The following is a 21,401-nucleotide window of genomic DNA, read 5'->3' on the forward strand; positions in this document are numbered from 1 at the left end:
TCATGTATGCCACATAATTCATCACATAATGCATATAGACATATAATCTCATTCCAATCCAATCATATATCATATAATACAGATACTTGTCGTATGTTACCCGGTCGCAACATACCTCAATTCTTCGTTCCAGTTGATGTAGCTTGAAGCTATCAATATAATACTTTATCTACATCAATATCACACTCATTCCAATCAATAACATAGTCCAAAATCATTAATAGGAGTTTCAAATATCATTTGAAACTTCAATAATTCATATCAAATTCAAATCATATCATAATTCAATTCCGACTTGGAATATAAGTTTCTTGTCGGTTATTCTACTACATATACGAAATTCAACTTCAAATACATGCTATTCCATCACCTTGATATTTAGAGCTGTTGGAACGACGATCACAAATATATAATTTGTTTCGCGTTTAGACAGCGTCTCGAAGTCGATTTGGAAGAAAGAAAATCGAATTCTCGAACTTTCCCCTCGAACTATCGTATAAGAAATGAAGTAAGAAAGAGAAGAAATCTCGTTCTTATCACCACCGCTCTCGCGCTCGGGCGGTAGAATTCTCGCGCCCGAGCGTGAGACATTCTGTCTGCGAGTGTTTCTTGTACCGCGCTCGAGCGGTCACAATTCATCGCTCGGGCGCGGCATGTTCTGTCCCATGCCACTCGCTTCGCGCTCAGGTGGTCACAAACTACCGCTCGGGCGCGAAGTGTTCTGCCCGAACACAGACTTCATATACCCTGGCGCTCGGGCGGTCATTTTCTACCGCCCGGGCGCCACCTCTTCTGTACAAATGTTTATGTTCATACTATTTTGGCGTCCGGCCTTTCCAATCAAGTTCTTACAACATCAATTCATATACAATATTCATTTTCTCAATTTCATTGTCATAATATACATCAAATGTATAATCAGATATCAAATTCATGAAGTATCGATAATCATATAAGATTTACGATAATACGATACACGGTCCTTACATTTCTCCCCCACTTAAAAGATTCCGTCCTCGAAATCTCAAACATTTCTATATACATAACATTGAAAAACATACATATGTCACCAGTTATAGTACATATCAAAACTAAAATCAGTAAAAGGATCAGAATACATCGAATTCAATGGAACAGATGTTATAGAATCAAACAAATGCGGATACGATTCTCGCATTTTGCTTTCCAACTCCCACGTCGATTCTTCAACACCATGTCGTGTCCATTGCACTCGAACTAGAGGAATCGATTTGTTTCTCAATATCTTTTCCTTTCGATCCATAATACGAACATGTTGTTCGACATAAGAAAGAGAAGGATCCAGTTCAACCTCGTCAGATGCAAGTACATGTGATGGATCTGGTTCATATTTCCTCAACATAGAAACATGAAACACATCATGAATAGCAGATAAAGCTGGTGGCAATGCCAGTCGATACGCAAGATCACCAACTCGATCAAGAATCTCATATGGACCAACATATCGAGGAGATAATTTCCCTCGCATGCCAAATCGAACAGTGCCTCTAAAGAGAGATTTTCAGAAACACACTGTCACCTTTCTGGAATTCCAAGGGTTGCCTTCGTTTATTTGCATAACTTGTTTGACGATCCTGAGCAGCTTTCATCCGGTGCCGAATCAACTGAACCTTATCATTTCAGGTCCAGTCAATTGTCTCTCACCAATCTCATCCCAGAATAACGGTGATCTACATCGTCTCCCATATAGAGCTTCAAACGGTGCCATACCGATACTCGTCTGAAAACTATTGTTATAAGAAATTCAACCAATGGTAAGGCGTCTTGCCATCCCATCCTGAAGTCCATCACAATTGCACGCAACATATCCTCTAATGTTTGAATCGTACGCTCAGTCTGGCCATCAGTTTGAGGATGATAAGCAGTACTCATAGCCAAACGTGTACCCATCGCTTCCTGAAAACTACCCCAGAATTTAGAAGCAAACCTGGGATCACGATCAGATACAATTGAGACTGGAACACCGTGCAGTCTCACAATATTCTCAATGTATAAACGGGCCATTCTCTTATAAGGATAAGTCCGTTCATACGGAATAAAATGTGCAGATTTCGAAAGCCGGTCAATAATAACCCAAATAGCATCACAACCTTTGGGCGAACGAGGTAAATGAGTCACGAAATCCATAGCAATATGTTCCTAATTCCATTTCGGGATTTCAAGACTATGGAGCAAACCTCCAGGTTTCATTCTCTCGGCTTTCACTTGCTGGCAGACCAAGCATTTAGAGATAAACTCAGCAATGTCCTTCTTCATACGTTTCCACCAAAATTGAGGTCTCAATGTCAAATACATCTTTCGACCTCCAGGGTGAATATTGTATTTGCTACAATGTGCTTCTCGAAGAAGAGCAGATTTCAAATCAGAATCATCAGGAACTAACAGCCGACCATTAAGTCGTAAAGAACTATCAGAAGAAATATGAAATCCAAACTGATGTCCTGCAGATACAAGTTCTTTAGACTTTTGAATCTGAGCATCGCTTCGTTGGGCTTTTCGGATTTTCGATATCAAATTCGGCTCAATTTGCAATGCTGAGATGGTGACAGAATTCCAATTCGAGTGAAAAGTCCAACCAGAAGTACATATATCCTCATGTACCTTGGCGACATTGACAGAAGCTAACACAGAATCATAAACTTTACGGCTTAGGGAATCCGCAGTAACATTCACCAATCCAGGGTGATATTGAATCTCACAATCAAAATCTTTCAGGAGATCCATCCACCTGCGTTGCCTCATATTCAAATCAGATTGAGAAAATAGATATTTCAGACTTTTATGGTCCGAATAAATAACAAACTTTTCTCCGTACAAATAATGGCGCCAAATCTTCAAAGCAAATACAATGGCAGCCAATTCAAGATCATGAACAGGATAACGAGTTTCATGAGATTTCAATTGACGAGACGCATAAGCAACCACCTTGCCATGTTGCATCAGAACACAGCCCAAACCTTTACCAGACGCATCTATACATACCACAAATCCTCCGGTACCTGAGGGAATAGTAAGCACATGTGCTGTGGTCAATCTCGTCTTCAATTCAAGAAAACTAGCTTCACATTCATCTGACCAAATGAATCTTTGATTCTTCTGTGTCAGTTGAGTAATAGGTTTAGCTATCTTCGAAAATCCTTCAATAAAACGACGATAATATCCCGCTAAACCCATGAAGCTACGGATCTCAGGAACATTCGTAGGTCTCGGCCAATTCAGTACAGCTTCGACCTTCGCAGGATCAACAAATATGCCATGTCTCGAAATGACGTGGCCCAGAAAAACCACTTTGTCCATCCAGAATTCACATTTGGACAATTTAGCATACAAATGACTAGTACGAAGAATTTGAAGTACCAGTTTCAGATATTCAGCAAGCTCCTTCTTCGATTTCGAATACACAAGAATATCATCAATAAAAACAATAACGAATCGGTCTAGATAATCTCGGAAGACACGATTCATTAAATCCATAAAAATAGCAGGAGCATTCGTAAGACCAAAAGGCATAACCAGAAATTCATAATGGCCATACCTCGTACGGAAAGCAGTTTTGGGCACATCTTCGTCTTGAACTCGTACTTGATGATACTCAGAACGAAGATCAATCTTCGAGTAAACAGAAGTACCCGGAAGCTGATCAAATAAATCATCAATACGCGCAAGTGGGTACTTGTTTTTCACAGTAGCCCGATTCAGTTGCCTATAATCGATACACATTCGCATCGTACCATTTTTCTTTCGAACAAATAAAACTGGAGCTCCCCAAGGTGATACACTCGATCGAATATACCCCTTATCGAGAAGATCCTGTAATTGTTCTTTCAATTCTTTCAATTCCAATGGTGCCATGCGATAGGGAGCTTTAGATATGGGAGCAGTCTCCGGCACAAGATCAATACTAAACTCAACTTCTCGATGAGGAGGAAATCAGGAATCTCATCGGGAAATACATCCGGGAATTCTTTCGCAACAGGAATCTCAGATAAAGAAGACTCCTTCGAAATATCAATAACGTAGATAAGATAACCTTCATCTCCGCTAGTCAACAATCGGGACATTTCCAAGGAAGATACCAATGGAATTTTGGCTTGGGAACCCTTGCCATAAAAATTCCACTTGGTTCCATCAATCGGTCGAAATCGAATCACTCCATGACAACAATCAACAGTAGCTCGATTTGTCGTCAAGATATCCATGCCAACAATACAATCAAAGTCGTGCATTGGGAGGACAATCAAGTTCAGAAATACCACATTATCCTCATATATCTATACACAATTATGCACAACTTTCTCAGACAAAATAATCTTCCCTGCTGGCGTGGCTATCGACAAAGTATCATACAACGGAGTACACTCAATATCGTGATATGCAACAAATGCATGAGATATGAATGAATGAGATGCTCCTGTATCAAATAAAACACGTGCAGGATAATCGCAAAGCGTGCAAATACCTGCAATCAAGTCACCAGGAGCTTCTCCACTCTCACTTGAGGAGGAAATTGGGCACTCTGACCACCCGGTCCTCGATATCGTGGGACACTCGACTGCTGAAAAGATGGAACAGGAACACCAGGTCTCGTCATACCAGGGCCATCTCTAAATCCTGGCTGGGGTTGAACAGAAGTCGTACCCGGACATACTCGAGAGAAATGACCTTCTTGCCCACACTCATAACAAGTACCAAACATACCTCGACAGTGTTCGATAGTATGTTTACCCCCACAATGGCTACAGTAAGGGGCAATCACGGGACTCTCTCTCTGAGATCCACTGGAACTCGAAGAAGACGAAGAAGCAGAACCAGTTTTCTTAAACTTCTTACCTCTCGGTCGCAAAGTAGGCTGCTGCGCTGAAACCGGTGGTGGAGGAGTATACTGTGGACCTCCTCGGCTGCCTTGGCTCGTTCAACTGCCTCTGCGTAGCTGGTAGGCAATCCAGAAACAACATATGTATACAAAGCAGGATGTAAACCATTTACAAACCTGTTATATTTTGCCCTCGCATTTCCAGCTACGTGAGGTGCATATTTCAATAAAGTAGAAAACTTCGAAGCATACTCTGCAACAGACATCGTTCCCTGCTGCAGATTATTAAATTCATTCTCCTGAGCAGTATAATAGGAAGGAGGAGAATACTGCTCTAGAAATTGGGCCTTGAAGACATCCCAAGTGACTTCAATCCCGGCCTCTTTCAATCCAATCTCAGCGGCTTCCCACCAAGATTTAGCTCGGTCTTTCAGATCCTCGGTGCCAAAGAACCTCGGTGTTTCAGATCCTGGAATCGAGCCATCACAACATCCATGGGTCAACCCTTCAAATTGCCCAACAATCCTCCCAGTACTGCTACTCGCAGTTTCATCTGTGTGATTCATCTACAATCAAGAGATGAATATCACAATTTCATATCAATTCATAATATCATCATCTCATAGCATCAATCTCATCAGATACTTACTCAAATCAAATCAAGCTAGAGCAAGTAATACAAATAAATCAAACACATACGCACAATTCATTTGTGCCTATTCAAGTATACACAAAACTCAATCGAGCATTCCCAGCTAGGCTCTGATACCATCTTGTGTGGGGCCCTTAGCTCCTAATCGTTATTACAACACAATTTGATTAGGGTTAATTAATCATAGCGGAAAACGAGTTTAAATTTTCTTTACGACGAGCCCAAAACATTTCTTCTAGAATTATAATACCAAAAATAGTATTTCATCTCACGTCATAAACATGCCCACACGTAATCAAAACCAATCATATACAAACAACTCATATCCTCGGGACATGCCCCGGTATATAGATACATATACATATACATATATACTGGGAACAAGACATAAACATAAAACCTCAGCCCAAGTTGTGGCTCCCTCCAGAAGTATCCTCTCCGATCTCCTGATATCCTGAAGTACCTGCCATTGTCCACACACAAAGACAACAACAGCCCCCCTTGGGGGTGGGCAAAGCTCCGTATGGAACAACCAATCATATATACCACATATATCTAAACAATGATATATGGTATGCAATGCATGTATGTCGTGGAGGTATCAGGTCAAAGGCCCATCTACTGAGCACATGAATCAATCGAATCGCTATCAAAATCAATGCTCGAGCTGGCACACCGACGAATATGGGATACACGTATGATAGCGTCGGCAAAGCGCCATCAAATCCCAAATCTCATATCCAATCATATGGGGCCACAATTGTCTATGCTTTACGGGTGATATAATACCGGCATAGCGATTGTGTTCATAAAACCCCGGAATCCAATCAAATCATATCAGGGTATCCAAGGATCATAGTTCAACGTGTATGTCATGTATCGACGTATGTACAAAATGACGTGTGTTAACAAAACATTTATTTTATACATCGATATTCCAATCATAATGTCATGTATGCCACATAATTCATCACATAATGCATATAGACATATAATCTCATTCCAATCCAATCAATCCAATCATATATCATATAATACAGATACATGTCGTATGTTATCCGGTCGCAACATACCTCAATTCCTCGTTCCAGTTGATGTAGCTTGAAGCTATCAATATAATACTTTATCTACATCAATAACACACTCATTCCAATCAATAACCTAGTCCAAAATCATTCATAGGAGTTTCAAATATCATTTGAAACTTCAATAATTCATATCAAATTCAAATCATATCATAATTCAATTCCGACTTCGAATATAAGTTTCTTGTCGGTTATTCTACTACATATACGAAATTCAACTTCAAATACATGCTATTCCAGCACCTTGATATTTAGAGCCGCTGGAACTAAAAGAAAATTACCTCAGTCAGAAGCCCTCGACGCGACGATCACAAATATATAATTTGTTTCGCGCTTAAACGGCGTCTAGAAGTCGATTTGGAAAAAAGAAAATCGAATTCTCGAATTTTCCCCTCGAACTATCGTATAAGAAATGAAGAAAGAAAGAGAAGAAATCTCGTTCTTATCACCACCGCTCTCGCGCTCGGGCGGTAGAATTCTCGCGCCCGAGCGCGAGACATTCTGTCGCCGAGTGTTGTTTGTATCGCGCTCGAGCGGTCACAATTTACCGCTCGTGCGTGTTGTTTGTATCGCGCTCGAGCGGTCACAATTTACCGCTCGTGCGCGACATGTTCTGTCCCATGACACTCGCTTCGGGCTCGGGCGGTCACAAACTACCGCTCGGGCGCGAAGTGTTCAGCCCGAACACAGACCTACCTCCCGGGCGCCACCTCTTCTGTACAAATGTTTATGTTCATACTATTTTGGCGTCCGGCCTTTCCAATCAAGTTCTTACAACATCAATTCATATACAATATTCATTTTCTCAATTTCATTGTCATAATATACATCAAAATGTATAATCACATATCAAATTCATGAATTATGGATAATCATATAAGATTTACGATAATACGATACACGGTCCTTACACATATGGCCTGTTTTTTCCATCATCGTAGGTTCTATGCTACAGAATGCAATCTGAATTCAATATTTAACAGTTATTTCATAGACTAAGGTCCTACAATATTGTATGAAATATCGTAATGTATTAGTAGAATTTTTTATTTTTACTTCGCCACTGTTTACTTCAGCTATTATTAATTATGAAATAATATATACCAATCAACTTCAGTATTTCATATGGCCTGTTTTTTCCATCATTGGAGGTTCTATGCTACGGAATACAGTCTGAATTCAGTATTTAAATGTTATTTCATAGACTACGGTCCTACAACGTTGTATGAAATATCGTAATGTATTAGTAGAATTTTTGTTTTTTACTTCGTCACTGTTTACTTCAGCGATTATTAATTATGAAGAAATATATACCAATCAACTTCAGTATTAACACCGACGAAGTAAAACATTATTTTTTATTTCCAAATTTAAATAAGACGTGCTTCACTTCTAATTTTTTGTAATATTTTATTTCGACAGAATAGTTTTGATGCAGTAGAATTTTTTTTAAAAAAAAAATTTACGTTTAATGAAGTAAAAAAATGAACCATAAAACTCATACGTAACCATCTCAAATTTCTCACCTCATCTCCTTCTCTCCAGCTTCTTCCGCCGCGCGTCGAACACTTTCTGCCAAAGTTAATAGCGTAGCAGCCAGCTACCTTGTTTCCCTAACCTTGCACCATTTTCTATGCCATAGATCGGAAGAACAGGGTGAAGGAGCCCTATTTCAGCTGCATTCCGTTCGCGAACTCGAGATCGGACTTTAGGTGAGATATTGGCATCTTTTCCTTGTTGTTTTGGCAGCCTGATGTTGGGTATAAAGCCATTTCGGTTCCCCTGTTTTCCAGCTTAAATTCAGCGAGATGATTGCGAGATTTCTTGGTCCGATTTATTGAATAGTGTGATCCTACTTTGTGAATTTACCATTTTTGTCTAGTTACTTCTCCTTCAATTCCAGACGTGATTTAGCTCTTTTATGATTAAATTTACCGATAAATCAATTATGAATCAAGACCGGAGAGTATCTAAGTTTATTGGACATGTTAAATAAAGATGGATTGTACTGTCCCATTGAAATCATTTTTATCTGTAATGATTTCTGGTGTATATCTTTCCTTTGATGGGCTTTTTACCGTATTATTGATATAAACAATCACCTTGCGAAATAATGTCACACCGATGCTTTTATGTAGGTTGTTTACAGCCACAGATGAATGGACATTGGAGTGCCCTAAGTAAAATACGTTGTTTTACTTCGACATCGATCTAATTTTGGACCAGTTTTCCCTCATTGAACCGGCCAAAGACTTCTCTAATTTCTTAGAAACGGCTTCGATTATATCGCGAAGTAAAATGATACTCTATTACTTCACGTGCGTCTACTTCGGCAATTATCTATCTATAATTTCATTGAATATACGGAGTAAATCGAGGAAATTCTACTAGTGATGAACTAGCCTTTTAAAGGTAATTTCCTCAGTTCTTGATATAGTGACACTGAAAGAAAGCTTGGAAATTTGTTGAACATTTACTACTGATGCCCGAGAGTTGATTGGTCTGTGAATAGCTTTATCAAATGCAATGTCTTCTATGACTTTCACTCCACCGATTTCCTCCCAATGCTTCAAGGAAATATTTGATGAACGAACAATGAATTGGCAGGTCCAAGGAGCTACTTACTAATCAAGAAAACCCAAACCACTTTGGTAAACTTGATTGAAGTTTAACCAATATCAGAGTTCCAGTTCTCGGAGATCGAGATTACTGCATTTGTCGCCACACACATTTCCTTTATAATCCAGCCCATAATTTAACCTTTCGAGAACAAGATACGCATATCAAACATATAGAGAAAAATAACAACCAATGGATTGAAACAAATTTATCATCAACTGATCAAAGCATTAAGAATTGTTGGTTTGATCCTCTTGACTCTCTTTACAAGTTAAAACTTAGCTGGTCGGGAGGCCAAAGATGGAACATATAAAAGAGTAGTCTTTTGTGAGACGGTTTCACGAATCTTTACGGGTCGACTCTACCGATATTCACAATAAAAAATAATATTTATTTCATGGATGACCCAAATAAGAGATTTGTCTCACAAAATACGATCCGTAAGACCGTCTCACACAAGTTTTCGTCCATATAAAATCTCAGTAGTTAATCCATCTGCTTATTTCTTTTTTTCAGAAGGTATATACATTATGAAGACATCGCAGAGCAAAAAGCCTACATGATTCTAACCGAGCCAAGAATCCTACAATTCTTCGCAGTGTTTTATTGTAAGAAAATAAAAAACAAATCTCTAAAATTTGCCACATTTTTGACCTAATTATATAAGAACCATGCCACGTATTAATTTTTTTTTGTTACTTTCTCCCTCTTTTTTTTTTCCAAAAAAATAATAATCCCTTAAAACTTGGACCGAAAGGAAGGGCCACTGGCCCAAACAATTGAACTTTCTTGGAATAAGAACGGCCCAGACATCTACTCGTATCCTCTTCGAATAGTGCGGCAAACGGCTCTCAGTCTTTCTTTCTCGGCTCGGCACAGACATTTAGCGCTTCGGCTCTCTTTTTATTGGCTCGACGTTGTTCTCTCGGTTTCGAACTTTGAAATTGTGTGTATTTTTTTTTTTTGAAATCGAAATTGTGTTGATTTGATCGTGAATCAGCTGGGGCGACCTTCAATGGAAGCTTGAAGGCAATCTTGCGTCTGCTCCCTTTTATATGTGTTATTTATGTATGCTCGCAGGAATAAATGTGTTAAGCTATTGTATTCAGCTTTTTTGGTTTTTCAGTTATGCATTTTACTCGTGTACGCGAACTGCTACAGAATTTTCATGTGTTATTCACTGTTTAATTTACCTGGTGACCATTTTTTCTTCACTTACTCGATAGAAGAAATGAAATTTTGTAGTAATATAGCTGTAAAGTTTACTCCACGTAGTTTGGATTAGTTTTAGTTATTTGTATTAGTTTTTGTACCCAGAATATTAGTGAGTTTGAATTAGATCATTTTAGAGCTGAGAATTTCAACTGAATGAATGAGTTTTCACGTTTAAAGATGAAGGTTTTTGTGAAAAATTTTACTGTTTCATAACAATCTCAGCTTCTCTTTTTCTTCATACTAGTACACCGACGCACGCGTTGCGTGCTTGAATATATATTTTTTTTAATTTATTTGGTTTATATTTAAATGAGGATCAAAATATATTTATAAGAAATAATGAGTGGCTATATTGTAATTTTGATATATGAACTAAATAAATAAATAAAAGAATAAGAAATATCCAAGTAGGAATTGAACCTACAATCTCATGGCTAAAAAACATAGGCTTTATCCACTACACTACATGTGTCTTGCATTAATTTTTTAACATTTTATTAATATATATAAATAGTAAAACAGACCAAGACACCAAAAAGTATTTACTCTAGAGGCCTGTTACTTAATAATATAGTATAGATTTGTTTTTTGGCAAATTATAAAGATTCTAGGAGTCTTCTTCTGTAATTGACTTACCAACTGAACAATAGTTGTTTTCCTTTTGTTTCTTGCAATATGTCCATCAGTTTTGAACACTATGAGTAAGAAATTCCAGTGTGCGTTGATGGCACAAGTAATTGATTAACAATTGAAGTAACAGATAATGTTCAAACTTCGGAAAAAATTCTTGTCTGATTCTTTCTTCAGTTTTGATCAGTCCCAATTTGTTTACCATTTTCGTCTTACATTTCCATTTTCCTTGCTTTAAGTTACACCTGCAAACTAATGTTTTAATCTTCTTTTAAATTTTGACGTGGTTTTGTGATTCGTCAATGCATCTTGTGCATTATAGAAGTACCCAAGTTGTCCATGTATATTAATCACTGATGTTTTATTTGGTACAGGTAGACTGATTCATTCAAACTCCCTGGGGCAACCTGCATTTTCCCGCGAAGAGTATCTTCTTCACACTGGTGCTCTTACCAGTCATACTATTTTAGTGCAGTATTTCGTTTCTTATAAATGAAATTTATGCAAATGACATATTACACCCAAAGATGTGAATATGAGTGGGACAACATGTAGGGGTTGCTAATTTAAAGACAGTTAAACTCTCCGAATCTTCAAAATCACCCTAGACCACCCATTGAGCCACTCAACACCTCCATTACTCTTCTTCAGCGATGCCACAGCAGCCGCAAGAGATTGGGAACCCTACTGTTTTATATACATCTCCAGTGAAGGTGCTGCTATTGCATCTCATATGTGGACTAGGCCTACCATCAGCCTTTTGGGTGGCTTGCAATTTTTGTATCATTACTCTTATTAAAAGTCCAGTTGAAACCCTTCGTGTGGTCTGGGTATGGACATTGCCTTCACATCTCGTGCATCGTATCTGATTATTAACTGCTACTTCCATCAATAATCGATCTAGTTTCATATTAATTTTCTGGCTTTTGAAGCTTCAATTGTTATTTTAGTCTACAGTTTTTTGCGGCGCAATCCAGATCAAAGCTCTGTAATGTTTTGTATTTCTCAAAGTTGATGATGTTTTTTTTTAGTTCCATTTGTAATTATGGTTTCTTTCCTTTTGACCGTGCAGTACTTGAAAGCTATCCTGAGGGGGATTCTGGGGCTTCCTGCAGGTTACTGCTAGAACTCTCAAGTTAGATTTTCCTTTTCTATTAATGTTTTCTTAATTCTCAGTGTAATGTTCTCATTTCCTTTATGAATATCCCCAACATAATGTTGTCCATATTCGGTAGTGATTATACAAAAGAATCTTATTTATGCCGATTCATGGCAAGTTGTCTGTACACTAATAATGTCATGTTTCTAATAATCTCGAGAGCATGATGAAATACTCGTGGGACCTTGTTAGTTTTTCCGAAAATGATGCCATTCTGATTGACTTATTTGAAAGGTTCATGAAAATTAGTAGGCCACTGAGCCACGTCGCATAAGCAATATAGATGCGGTTAGCTCATTGCTTGTAGTTAGTTTCTTAGGATTTGGTCGGTGTATGTGGAGCTCCTGTAACCATACATCATTCTTGTTGAACTCTACTTGCATTCACAAATGAGCAAGAAGTTCTTGGTTTGGATTAATATTTCATGGTAGTCAACCCTCTGGTTGAACTCAAGACATTCAAACTCAAAATTACGTTTTTTTACCTTGCCATCTGAATATTAGATCTTTGTAGCTTCTGTTCGTTAACCGTCCGGTTTACTGGTGCCTTGTCGATTTCATATGACTACAAAAATGCATAGGACAAGACTAAACCTCGTCTTGTATTGTTTAATTTGTTTTACATGTTACTTGTGAGAACAAATACTTAATATAAACTCACGACAATCTAGAATTGTGACTTGGATGATTCATTGAAATGAGTTCTTACATTTCAGTTACTTAAAATGTCATATCTGCTTTATATCGGTTCTAAGATTTGTGGTATTATTTATTGGTGATGTAGTAATTGCACTTGGAGCAATAGTTTTGGGGGCACCTGTTGGCATTCAGTATGTGATGGTTACGTGCATCGAATTTTTGTCCATTCTGTTGACCCAAGTTTATATTGTGGATTTATATGCTTAACATTTGCTCATGTTTATCGTTTGTAACTGACTAAATGCAGGCACTTTAAAAAGACAGTTAATTGGTCTCTTTTAAAGTCCGTATTTACGGTGTGTAACGGAAATACGGACATTAAAAGAGACCAATGAACTGTCTTTTTAAAGTGCCTGCATTTATTCAGTTACAAACGATAAACATGAGCCAATGTTAAGCATATAAATCCACAATATAAACTTGGGTCAACAGAATGGACAAAAATTCGATGCACATAACCATCACATACTGAATGCCAACAGGTGCCCTCAAAACTATTGCTCCAAGTGCAATTACTACAGCACCTATAAATAATACCACAAATCTTAGAACCGATATAAAGCAGATATGACATTTTAAGTAACTGAAAGGTAAGAACTCATTTCAATGAATCATCCAAGTCACAATTCTAGATTGTCGTGAGTTTAGATTAAGTACTAGTATTTGTTCTCACAAGTAACATGTAAAACAAATTAAACAATACAAGACGAGGTTTAGTCTTGTCCTATGCAGTCAAGTATTTTTGTAGTCATATGAAATCGACAAGACACCAGTAAACCGGACGGTAAACGAACAGAAGCTAGAAAGATCTGATATTCAAGGTAAAAAAACAAAAACGTAATTTTGAGTTTGAATGTCTTGAGTTCAACCAGAGGGTTGACTACCATGCAAGATTAATCCAAGCCAAGAACTTCTTGCTCATTTGTGAATGCAAGTAGAGTTCAACAAGAATGATGTATGGTTACAGGAGCTCCACATACACCGACCAAATCCAAATCCAAATCCAAATCCTAAGAAACTAACTACAAGCAATGAGCTAACCGCATCTATATTGCTTATGCAACGTGGCTCAGTGGCCTACTAATTTTCATGAACCTTTCAAATAAGTCAATCAGAATGGCATTATTTTCGGAAAAACTAACAAGGTCCCACGAGTATTTCATCATGCTATCGAGATTATTAGAAACATGACATTATTAATGTACAGACAACTTGCCATGAATCGGCATAAATAAGATTCCTTTGTCTAATCACTACCGAATATGTACAACATTATGTAGGGAGATTCATAAAGAAAATGAGAACATTACACTGGGAATTAAGAAAACATTAATAGAAAAGGAAAATCTAACTTGAGAGTTCTAGCAGTAACCTGCAGGAAGCCCCAGAATCCCCCTCAGGATAGCTTTCAAATACTGCACGGTCAAAAGGAAAGAAACCATAATTACAAATGGAACCAAAAAAAAAAACATCATCAACTTTGAGAAATACAAAACATTACAGAGCTTTGATCTGGATTGCGTCGCAAAAAACTGTAGACTAAAATAACAATTGAAGCTTCAAAAGCTAGAAAATTAATATGAAACTAGATCGATTATTGATGGAAGTAGCGGTTAATAATCAGATACGATGCACGAGATGTGAAGGCAATGTCCATACCCAGACCACATGAAGGGTTTCAGCTGGATTTTTAATAAGGGTAAGGGCACAAAAATTGCAAGCCACCCAAAAGGCTGATGGTAGGCCTAGTCCACATATGAGATGCAATAGCAGCACCTTCACTGGAGATGTATATAAAACAGTAGGGTTCACAATCTCCTGCGGCTGCTGTGGCATCGCTGAAGAAGAGTAATGGAGGTGTTGAGTGGCTCAATGGGTGGTCTAGGGTGATTTTGAAGATTCGGAGAGTTTAACAGTCTCTAAATTAGCAACCCCTACATGTTGTCCCACTCATATTCACTTCTTTGGGTGTAATATGTCATTTGCACAAATTTCATTTATAAGAAACGAAATATTGCACTAAAATAGTATGACTGGTAAGAGCACCAGTGTGAAGAAGATACTCTTCGCGGGAAAATGCAGGTTGCCCCAGGGAGTTGGAACGAATCAGTCTACATGTACCAAATAAAGCATCAGTGATTAATATACATGGACAACTTGGGTATTTCTATAATGCACAAGATGCATTAACGAATCACAAAACTACGTCAAAATTTAAAAGAAGATTAAAACATTAGTTTGCAGGTGTAACTTAAAGCAAGGAAAATGAAAATGTAAAACGAAAATGGTAAACAAATTGAGACTGATCAAAACTGAAGAAAGAATCAGACAAGAATTCTTTCCGAAGTTTGAACATTATCTGTTACTTCAATTGTTAATCAATGACTTGTGCCATCAACGCACATTGGAATTTCTTACTCATAGCGTTCAAAACTTATGGACATACAAAAAAAAAGGAAAACAACTATTGTTCAGTTGGTAAGTCAATTACGGAAGAAGACTCCTAGAATCTTTATAATTTGCCAAAAAACAAATATGAAGAAAAAGAGAAGCTAAGATTGTTATGAAACAGTAAAATTTTTCACAAAAACCTTCATCTTTAAACGTGAAAACTCATTCATTCAGTTAAAATTCTCAGCTCTAAAATGATCTGATTAGAACTCACTAATATTCTGGGTACAAAAACTAATCCAAATAACTAAAACTAATCCAAACTACGTGGAGTAAACTTTATAGCTATATTACTGCAAAATTTCATTTCTTCTATCGAGTAAGTGAAGAAAAAATGGTCACCAGGTAAATTAAACAGTGAATAACACATGGAAATTCTGTAGCAGTTCGCGTACACGAGTAAAATGCATAACTGAAAAAACAAAAAAACGAGATACAATAGCTTAACACATTTATTCCTGCGAGCATATAGAAATAACACATATAAAAGGGAGCAGACGCAAGATTGCCTTCAAGCTTCCATTGAAGGTCGCCCCAGCTGATTCACGATCAAATCAACACAATTTCGATTTAAAAAAAAAAATCCACACAATTTCAAAGTTCGAAACCGAGAGAACAGCGTCGAGCAAATAAAAAGAGAGCCGAAGCGCTAAATGTCTGCGCCGAGCCGAGAAAGAAAGACTGAGAGCCGCCTGCCGCATTATTCGAAGAGGATATGAGTAGATGTCTGGGTCGTTCTTATTCCAAGAAAGTTCAATTGTTTGGGCCAATGGCCCTTCCTTTCGATCCAAGTTGTTTTAAGGGATTATTATTTTTTTGAAAAAAAAGAGAGAGAAAGTAACAAAAAAAATTAATACGTGGCATGGTTTTTATATAATTAGTTCAAAAATGTGGCAAATTTTAGAGATTTGTTTTTTATTTTCTTACAATAAAACACTGCAAAGAATTGTAGGATTCTTGGCTCGGTTAGAATCATGTAGGATTTTTGCTCTGCGGTGTCTACATAATGTTTATACCTTCTGAAAAAAAGAAATAAGCAGATGGATTAACTACTGAGATTTTATATGGACGAAAACTTGTGTGAGACGGTCTAATGGATCGTATTTTGTGAGACGAATCTCTTATTTGGGTCATCCATGAAAAAAATATTATTTTTTATTGTGAATATCGGTAAAGTCGACCCGTAAAGATTCATGAAACCGTCTCACAAGAGACTACTCTTTTATATGTTCCATCTTTGGCCTCCCGACCAGCTAAGTTTTAACTTGTAAAGAGAGACGAGAGGACAAGAGGATCAAACCAACAATTCTTAATGCTTTGATCAGTTGATGATAAATTCGTTTCCATTCATTGGTTGTTCTTTTTCTCTACATGTTTGATATGCATATCTTGTTCTCGAAAGGTTAAATTATGGGCTGGATTATAAAAGAAATGTGTGTGGCGACAAATGCGGTAATCTCGATCTCCGAGAACTGCAACTCTGATATTGGTTAAACTTCAATCAAGTTTACCAAAGTGGTTTGGGTTTTCTTGATTAGTAAGTAGTTCGTGTGACATTATTTCGCAAGGTGATTGTTTATATCAATAATACGGTAAAAAGCCCATCAAAGGAAAGATATACACCAGAAATCATTACAGATAAAAATGATTTCAATGGGACAGTACAATCCATCTTTATTTAACATACTCTCCGGACTTGATTCATAATTGATTTATCGGTAAATTTAATCATAAAGGAGCTAAATCACGTCTGGAATTGAAGGAGAAGTAACTAGACAAAAATGGTAAATTCACAAATTAGGATCACACTATTCAATAAATCGGACCAAGAAATCTCGCAAGCATCTCGCTGAATTTAAGCTGGAAAACAGGGGAACCGAAATGGCTTTATACCCAACATCAGGCTGACAAAACAACAAGGAAAAGAGGCCAATATCTCACCTAAAGTCCGATCTCGAGTTCGCGAACGGAATGCAGCTGAAATAAGGCTCTCCTTCACCATGTTCTTCCGATCTATGGCATAGAAGATGGTGCAAGGTTAGGGAAACAAGGTAGCTGGTTGCTGCGCTATTAACTTTGGCAGAAAGTGTTCGACACGTGGCGGAAGAAGCTGGAGAGAAGGAGATGAGGTGAGAAATTTGAGATGGTTACGGATGAGTTTTATGGTTCATTTTTTTACTTCATTAAACGTAATTTTTTTAAAAAAAAAATCTGCTTCATCAAAACTATTCTGTCGAAGTAAAATATTACAAAAAATTAGAAGTGAAGCACGTCTTATTTAAATTTGGAAGTAAAAAATAATATTTTACTTCGTCGGTGTTAATACTGAAGTTGATTGGTATATATTACTTCATAATTAATAATCGCTGAAGTAAACAGTGACGAAGTAAAAACCAAAAATTCTACTAATACATTACGATATTTCATACAACATTGTAGGACCTTAGTCTATGAAATAACAGTTAAATACTGAATTCAGACTGTATTTCGTAGCATAGAACCTCCAATGATGGAAAAAACAGGCCATATGAAATACTGAAGTTGATTGGTATATATTACTTCATAATTAATAATCGCTGAAGTAAACAGTGGCGAAGTAAAAATAAAAAATTCTACTAATACATTACGATATTTCATACAATGTTGTAGGACTTTAGTCTATGAAATAACAGTTAAATATTGAATTCAGATTGCATTCTGTAGCATAGAACCTCCGATGGTGGAAAAAACAGGTCATATGAAACACGACAAAAAAAAAATCAACATTGAAAAGAGACCTTAAATTATCAACAAAGAAATGATGTCTACAAACGATTGAAGGGCAAAAAAAATAATCAAAAACATGTACACAAAGATCGTTGAATTGCTAAGTAGCTAAAAAGTTTATCTGGATAACAGTCTTTGACCCGACAAATGCCTCAATCTCCTTTCAGTCGCGGTCAAATCTGGATAATAATTAAGTAAACCAAAAACGAAATACAAAAATCGTGTGTAAAAAAAAACTATAAACACTAAAATTAGACTACATTATCGAATTGTATAGGATTCCCGACCAAAAAAATTACATTAAAAAGGGACTTTAAATAACTATTTCAGGAAATGGAAACTCTCATTAAAGAAACCAACGTTAATAAACCTTAATTTCATTAATTTAAAAAAAAGTGCTACTGTAGCGATTTCAGGAAATGGAAACTCTCATTATGCTTTATTTTCATTTCAAATCTGTTTTATAAATACATATTTATATTTATATTTGTAGATTAATCTACCAAATGATCCTCAATGAAAATGAATTTACTTGCGATATAGGCATTGTAATGTGCTTAGATACCATGTTGATTAAATATATAACTAAAGCACGCAACGAATGATTTAAATTCTTTAATTATTTATAATTGAATTATGAGTTTTATATAAATTTTATGTGTGACATATGTAATTAATCAGTTGACAGTCTAAGAAAATAAAATAAATTGTAAATATAGCTTAAATGTGTGAACCGTTGAAAGAAGAAAATCGTTGATTTTGGGATTTCTTCGTCTTTTAATTTTGTAGTTTGTCATTTCAACTCAATGAATTCTTTGATTTTGTAGTTTCTATAATTATAGAGACTAAAAGTGTAGGTATATTTTGGTTAGACGTTTGTTAATTTGATTTATATTATTTTAGAAATTGAAACTTGCAAGTGATTGGTCATTTGGTTCAGAAATTACTTCTTTAATTTATGAAAATTACAAAACCGTAATTTTTTATTCTATGTGATAGTGTTTGTTTTGATTTTATATGTTAATTGAGAGTAATTGATTTTGTTTTAGATTTTTTAAAAAATTCATACATAGTTTAATTTGTTGTTGATTGAAAATTTTGATAATTATTCATTTTTAATCACTTGTAGATACAACAAAATGAAATTTAAAATGCCTCCTAAATATCGGTAACCATACCAGTAACAGTTGCATCGGCAGAAAAAAGCCTCTCGAAGTTGAAGTTAATCAAGAATTATCTTCGATCATCAATATCGTAAGATATATTAAATTTGCTAGATATGTTGTCGATTGAGAAAGAAATGACCTAACAATTGGATTACATAGATTTGATAAATATTTTCGCCTCTAAAACAGCTAGACGAGTAGTATTTATATAGTTATTTTAAATATTTGTTGAGTTTTTATTGATGTAATATATTGATTTTGGTATATTTATTATTTATTTATATATTTGTTATTTGCAAATTGAATTTTATATTTACTACTGCAACAAGAGGACCCATTTTCAATTTTCGTTTCAGGTCCTATTCAATACAGGTACGGCTCTGATAAGACCATACCACATGTGACTTTTTTTATTTAGTTAAATTAATTAATAATTACAAAATATTTACTTGAAGTTGCGAATAATCAACTTAAATGAAATAAATTGGAAAATAATGTTATAAAGAGAAATGTTTTAACTTATGTACCCTAAGCCATTTCTATATTATTACAAGATTAATCAGATCTATTCTATTCTCTATTGTCTAGTTTTCTTATCTTATTTAATTTTTCTATTTACAACCACTTTTATTTCATCTCCCAATTTCGGTTTATAAAATTTGTGAGAGTAAATAAATCATTTTAAAAAATTAAAATAATAAAATGTTATTTATATTCTATATCATATAATATTATATTAAACAACTTGTAAAAATATATATTACAAGGAATCAAATATTTTCTATGAATGTGACCTGTTCCGACCGGTTCTGACATCACCCGATCCAAAACCGGTCGGAACCGGAACTCTAGAACCGTTAAGCACCCCTACTGCAATATACAAAAGGCTTGGCCACTTCTTTTTCAAAAATTTCAGTCTTGTACTAGGCACAAGACGTGGGCACACCGCCTTCTATTTTCTTTAAACTTACATGATTAAATTAGAATTAACCAAACTATTTACAATATGCAACATATAAACTATTATCATTTTCCTCAAAACTTCAAATTCTTTTGCAAAACGTGGCTCGCAAATACTTCATCAAGGTCATAAATCTTTTGGTTTAATTCCCCATAATGGATCTTCGTACTTTTCTGTCAAGATCGTAATACTTCTAGCTTAACTCACTACAAAAAAAAGGAGATTAGCGACGGTCAAAACCGTCGTTAAAACCTTCGCCTTACGATTTTAGCGACGTTTACCGAAGCTGCGACGGTTTACCAACTCCCGTCGCCTGTAGCGACGGTTGTTGTTAAGAACACCGTCGCTTTATTTGCGACGGTTTTTTAACCGTCGCTACAGCAGCGAATAAACACCGTTGCTAAAAAACGGTTTTTAAAACACCGTTGCTATATTAAGCGACGGGTTTTTAAAACACCGTCGCTAAAACCCGTCGCTATATTAAGAGACGGGTTTTTCACCGTCGCTATATTAAACGGTGGTTTTTAAAACCGCCGGTTTAAGAAGCCACGGTTTGCACCAACAAAATTCAAAAAAACTACTCCGCAAAAATTTAAATTACGTATGAAATTTTCTGTAAAAAAAAAGATTTAAAAACCATATGTGCGCGAAGATATGCAGCTCCTCGTAACGTTGGAAGATCGCACCGACGAGCAAATCTACGAAATAAATACGAAAAAATGTTAGTACAAAATAAAAAAACCCAAACTTCGAAAATATTGATAGAGTTTCGCTACTACCAGAGATAGGCGAAAATCGCTTAAGAAAATGTTCGCGAACCTCGGTATATATAGACACATAGCGACGGTCTTTGAAACAACCGTGGCGATTAGCGACGGTATAGTTTTTAGTCGTCGCTATTGGCGACAGTTTAGGATACAACCGTCGCCGAACTGAATCGGCGACAGTTTTTGACAAACCGTCGCTATATATCGCATCTGTTGCTATATAGCGACGGTTTATAACAACCGTCGCCGATCCATTCTGTCGCTATAAAGCGACGGTTTTTAACAAACCGTCGCCGTTGTATCCGGAATGTCGCCATTAGCGACACTTAAAAACTAAACCGTCGCAAATCCCAACGGTTTTTCCAAAGACCGTCGCTATA

The 21,401-nt window shown here is 36.3% G+C and overlaps 1 protein-coding gene and 2 long non-coding RNA genes across 6 annotated transcripts in view; 2 read left to right on the forward strand and 1 right to left on the reverse strand.

The window, feature by feature from the left end:
• Positions 1-21,401, forward strand: part of LOC140803419 (uncharacterized) — a 31,855-nt gene that overhangs the window by 1,039 nt on the left and 9,415 nt on the right. For 2 of the 4 annotated variants that reach the window (XM_073159291.1, XM_073159292.1), the window contains exons 1-3: positions 11,702-11,882; positions 11,975-12,041; positions 12,126-12,168. The exons of 1 other annotated variant lie outside the window; for it this stretch is intronic. In XM_073159291.1, the coding sequence (XP_073015392.1) occupies positions 11,707-11,882; positions 11,975-12,041; positions 12,126-12,168 (286 nt within the window). In that variant the 5' untranslated portion in view covers positions 11,702-11,706. Of the gene's footprint in view, positions 1-10,263; positions 10,334-11,701; positions 11,883-11,974; positions 12,042-12,125; positions 12,169-21,401 lie in introns of those variants that run through there. One more of the 4 variants, XM_073159289.1, reaches the window with a different exon arrangement.
• LOC140803417 (uncharacterized) lies at positions 13,270-14,490 on the reverse strand. The gene is made up of 3 exons (XR_012111866.1): positions 14,412-14,490; positions 14,283-14,325; positions 13,270-13,434 (listed from the first exon to the last, which is right to left on the reverse strand). It is a non-coding gene; the product is annotated as an uncharacterized lncRNA (long non-coding RNA).
• Positions 14,888-21,039, forward strand: LOC140803418 (uncharacterized). Its single transcript, XR_012111867.1, has 2 exons — positions 14,888-15,019; positions 18,244-21,039. It is a non-coding gene; the product is annotated as an uncharacterized lncRNA (long non-coding RNA).

The sequence above is a fragment of the Primulina eburnea genome, chromosome 10, assembly GCF_022965805.1.
Source record: "Primulina eburnea isolate SZY01 chromosome 10, ASM2296580v1, whole genome shotgun sequence".
Lineage (NCBI taxonomy): Eukaryota > Viridiplantae > Streptophyta > Magnoliopsida > Lamiales > Gesneriaceae > Primulina > Primulina eburnea.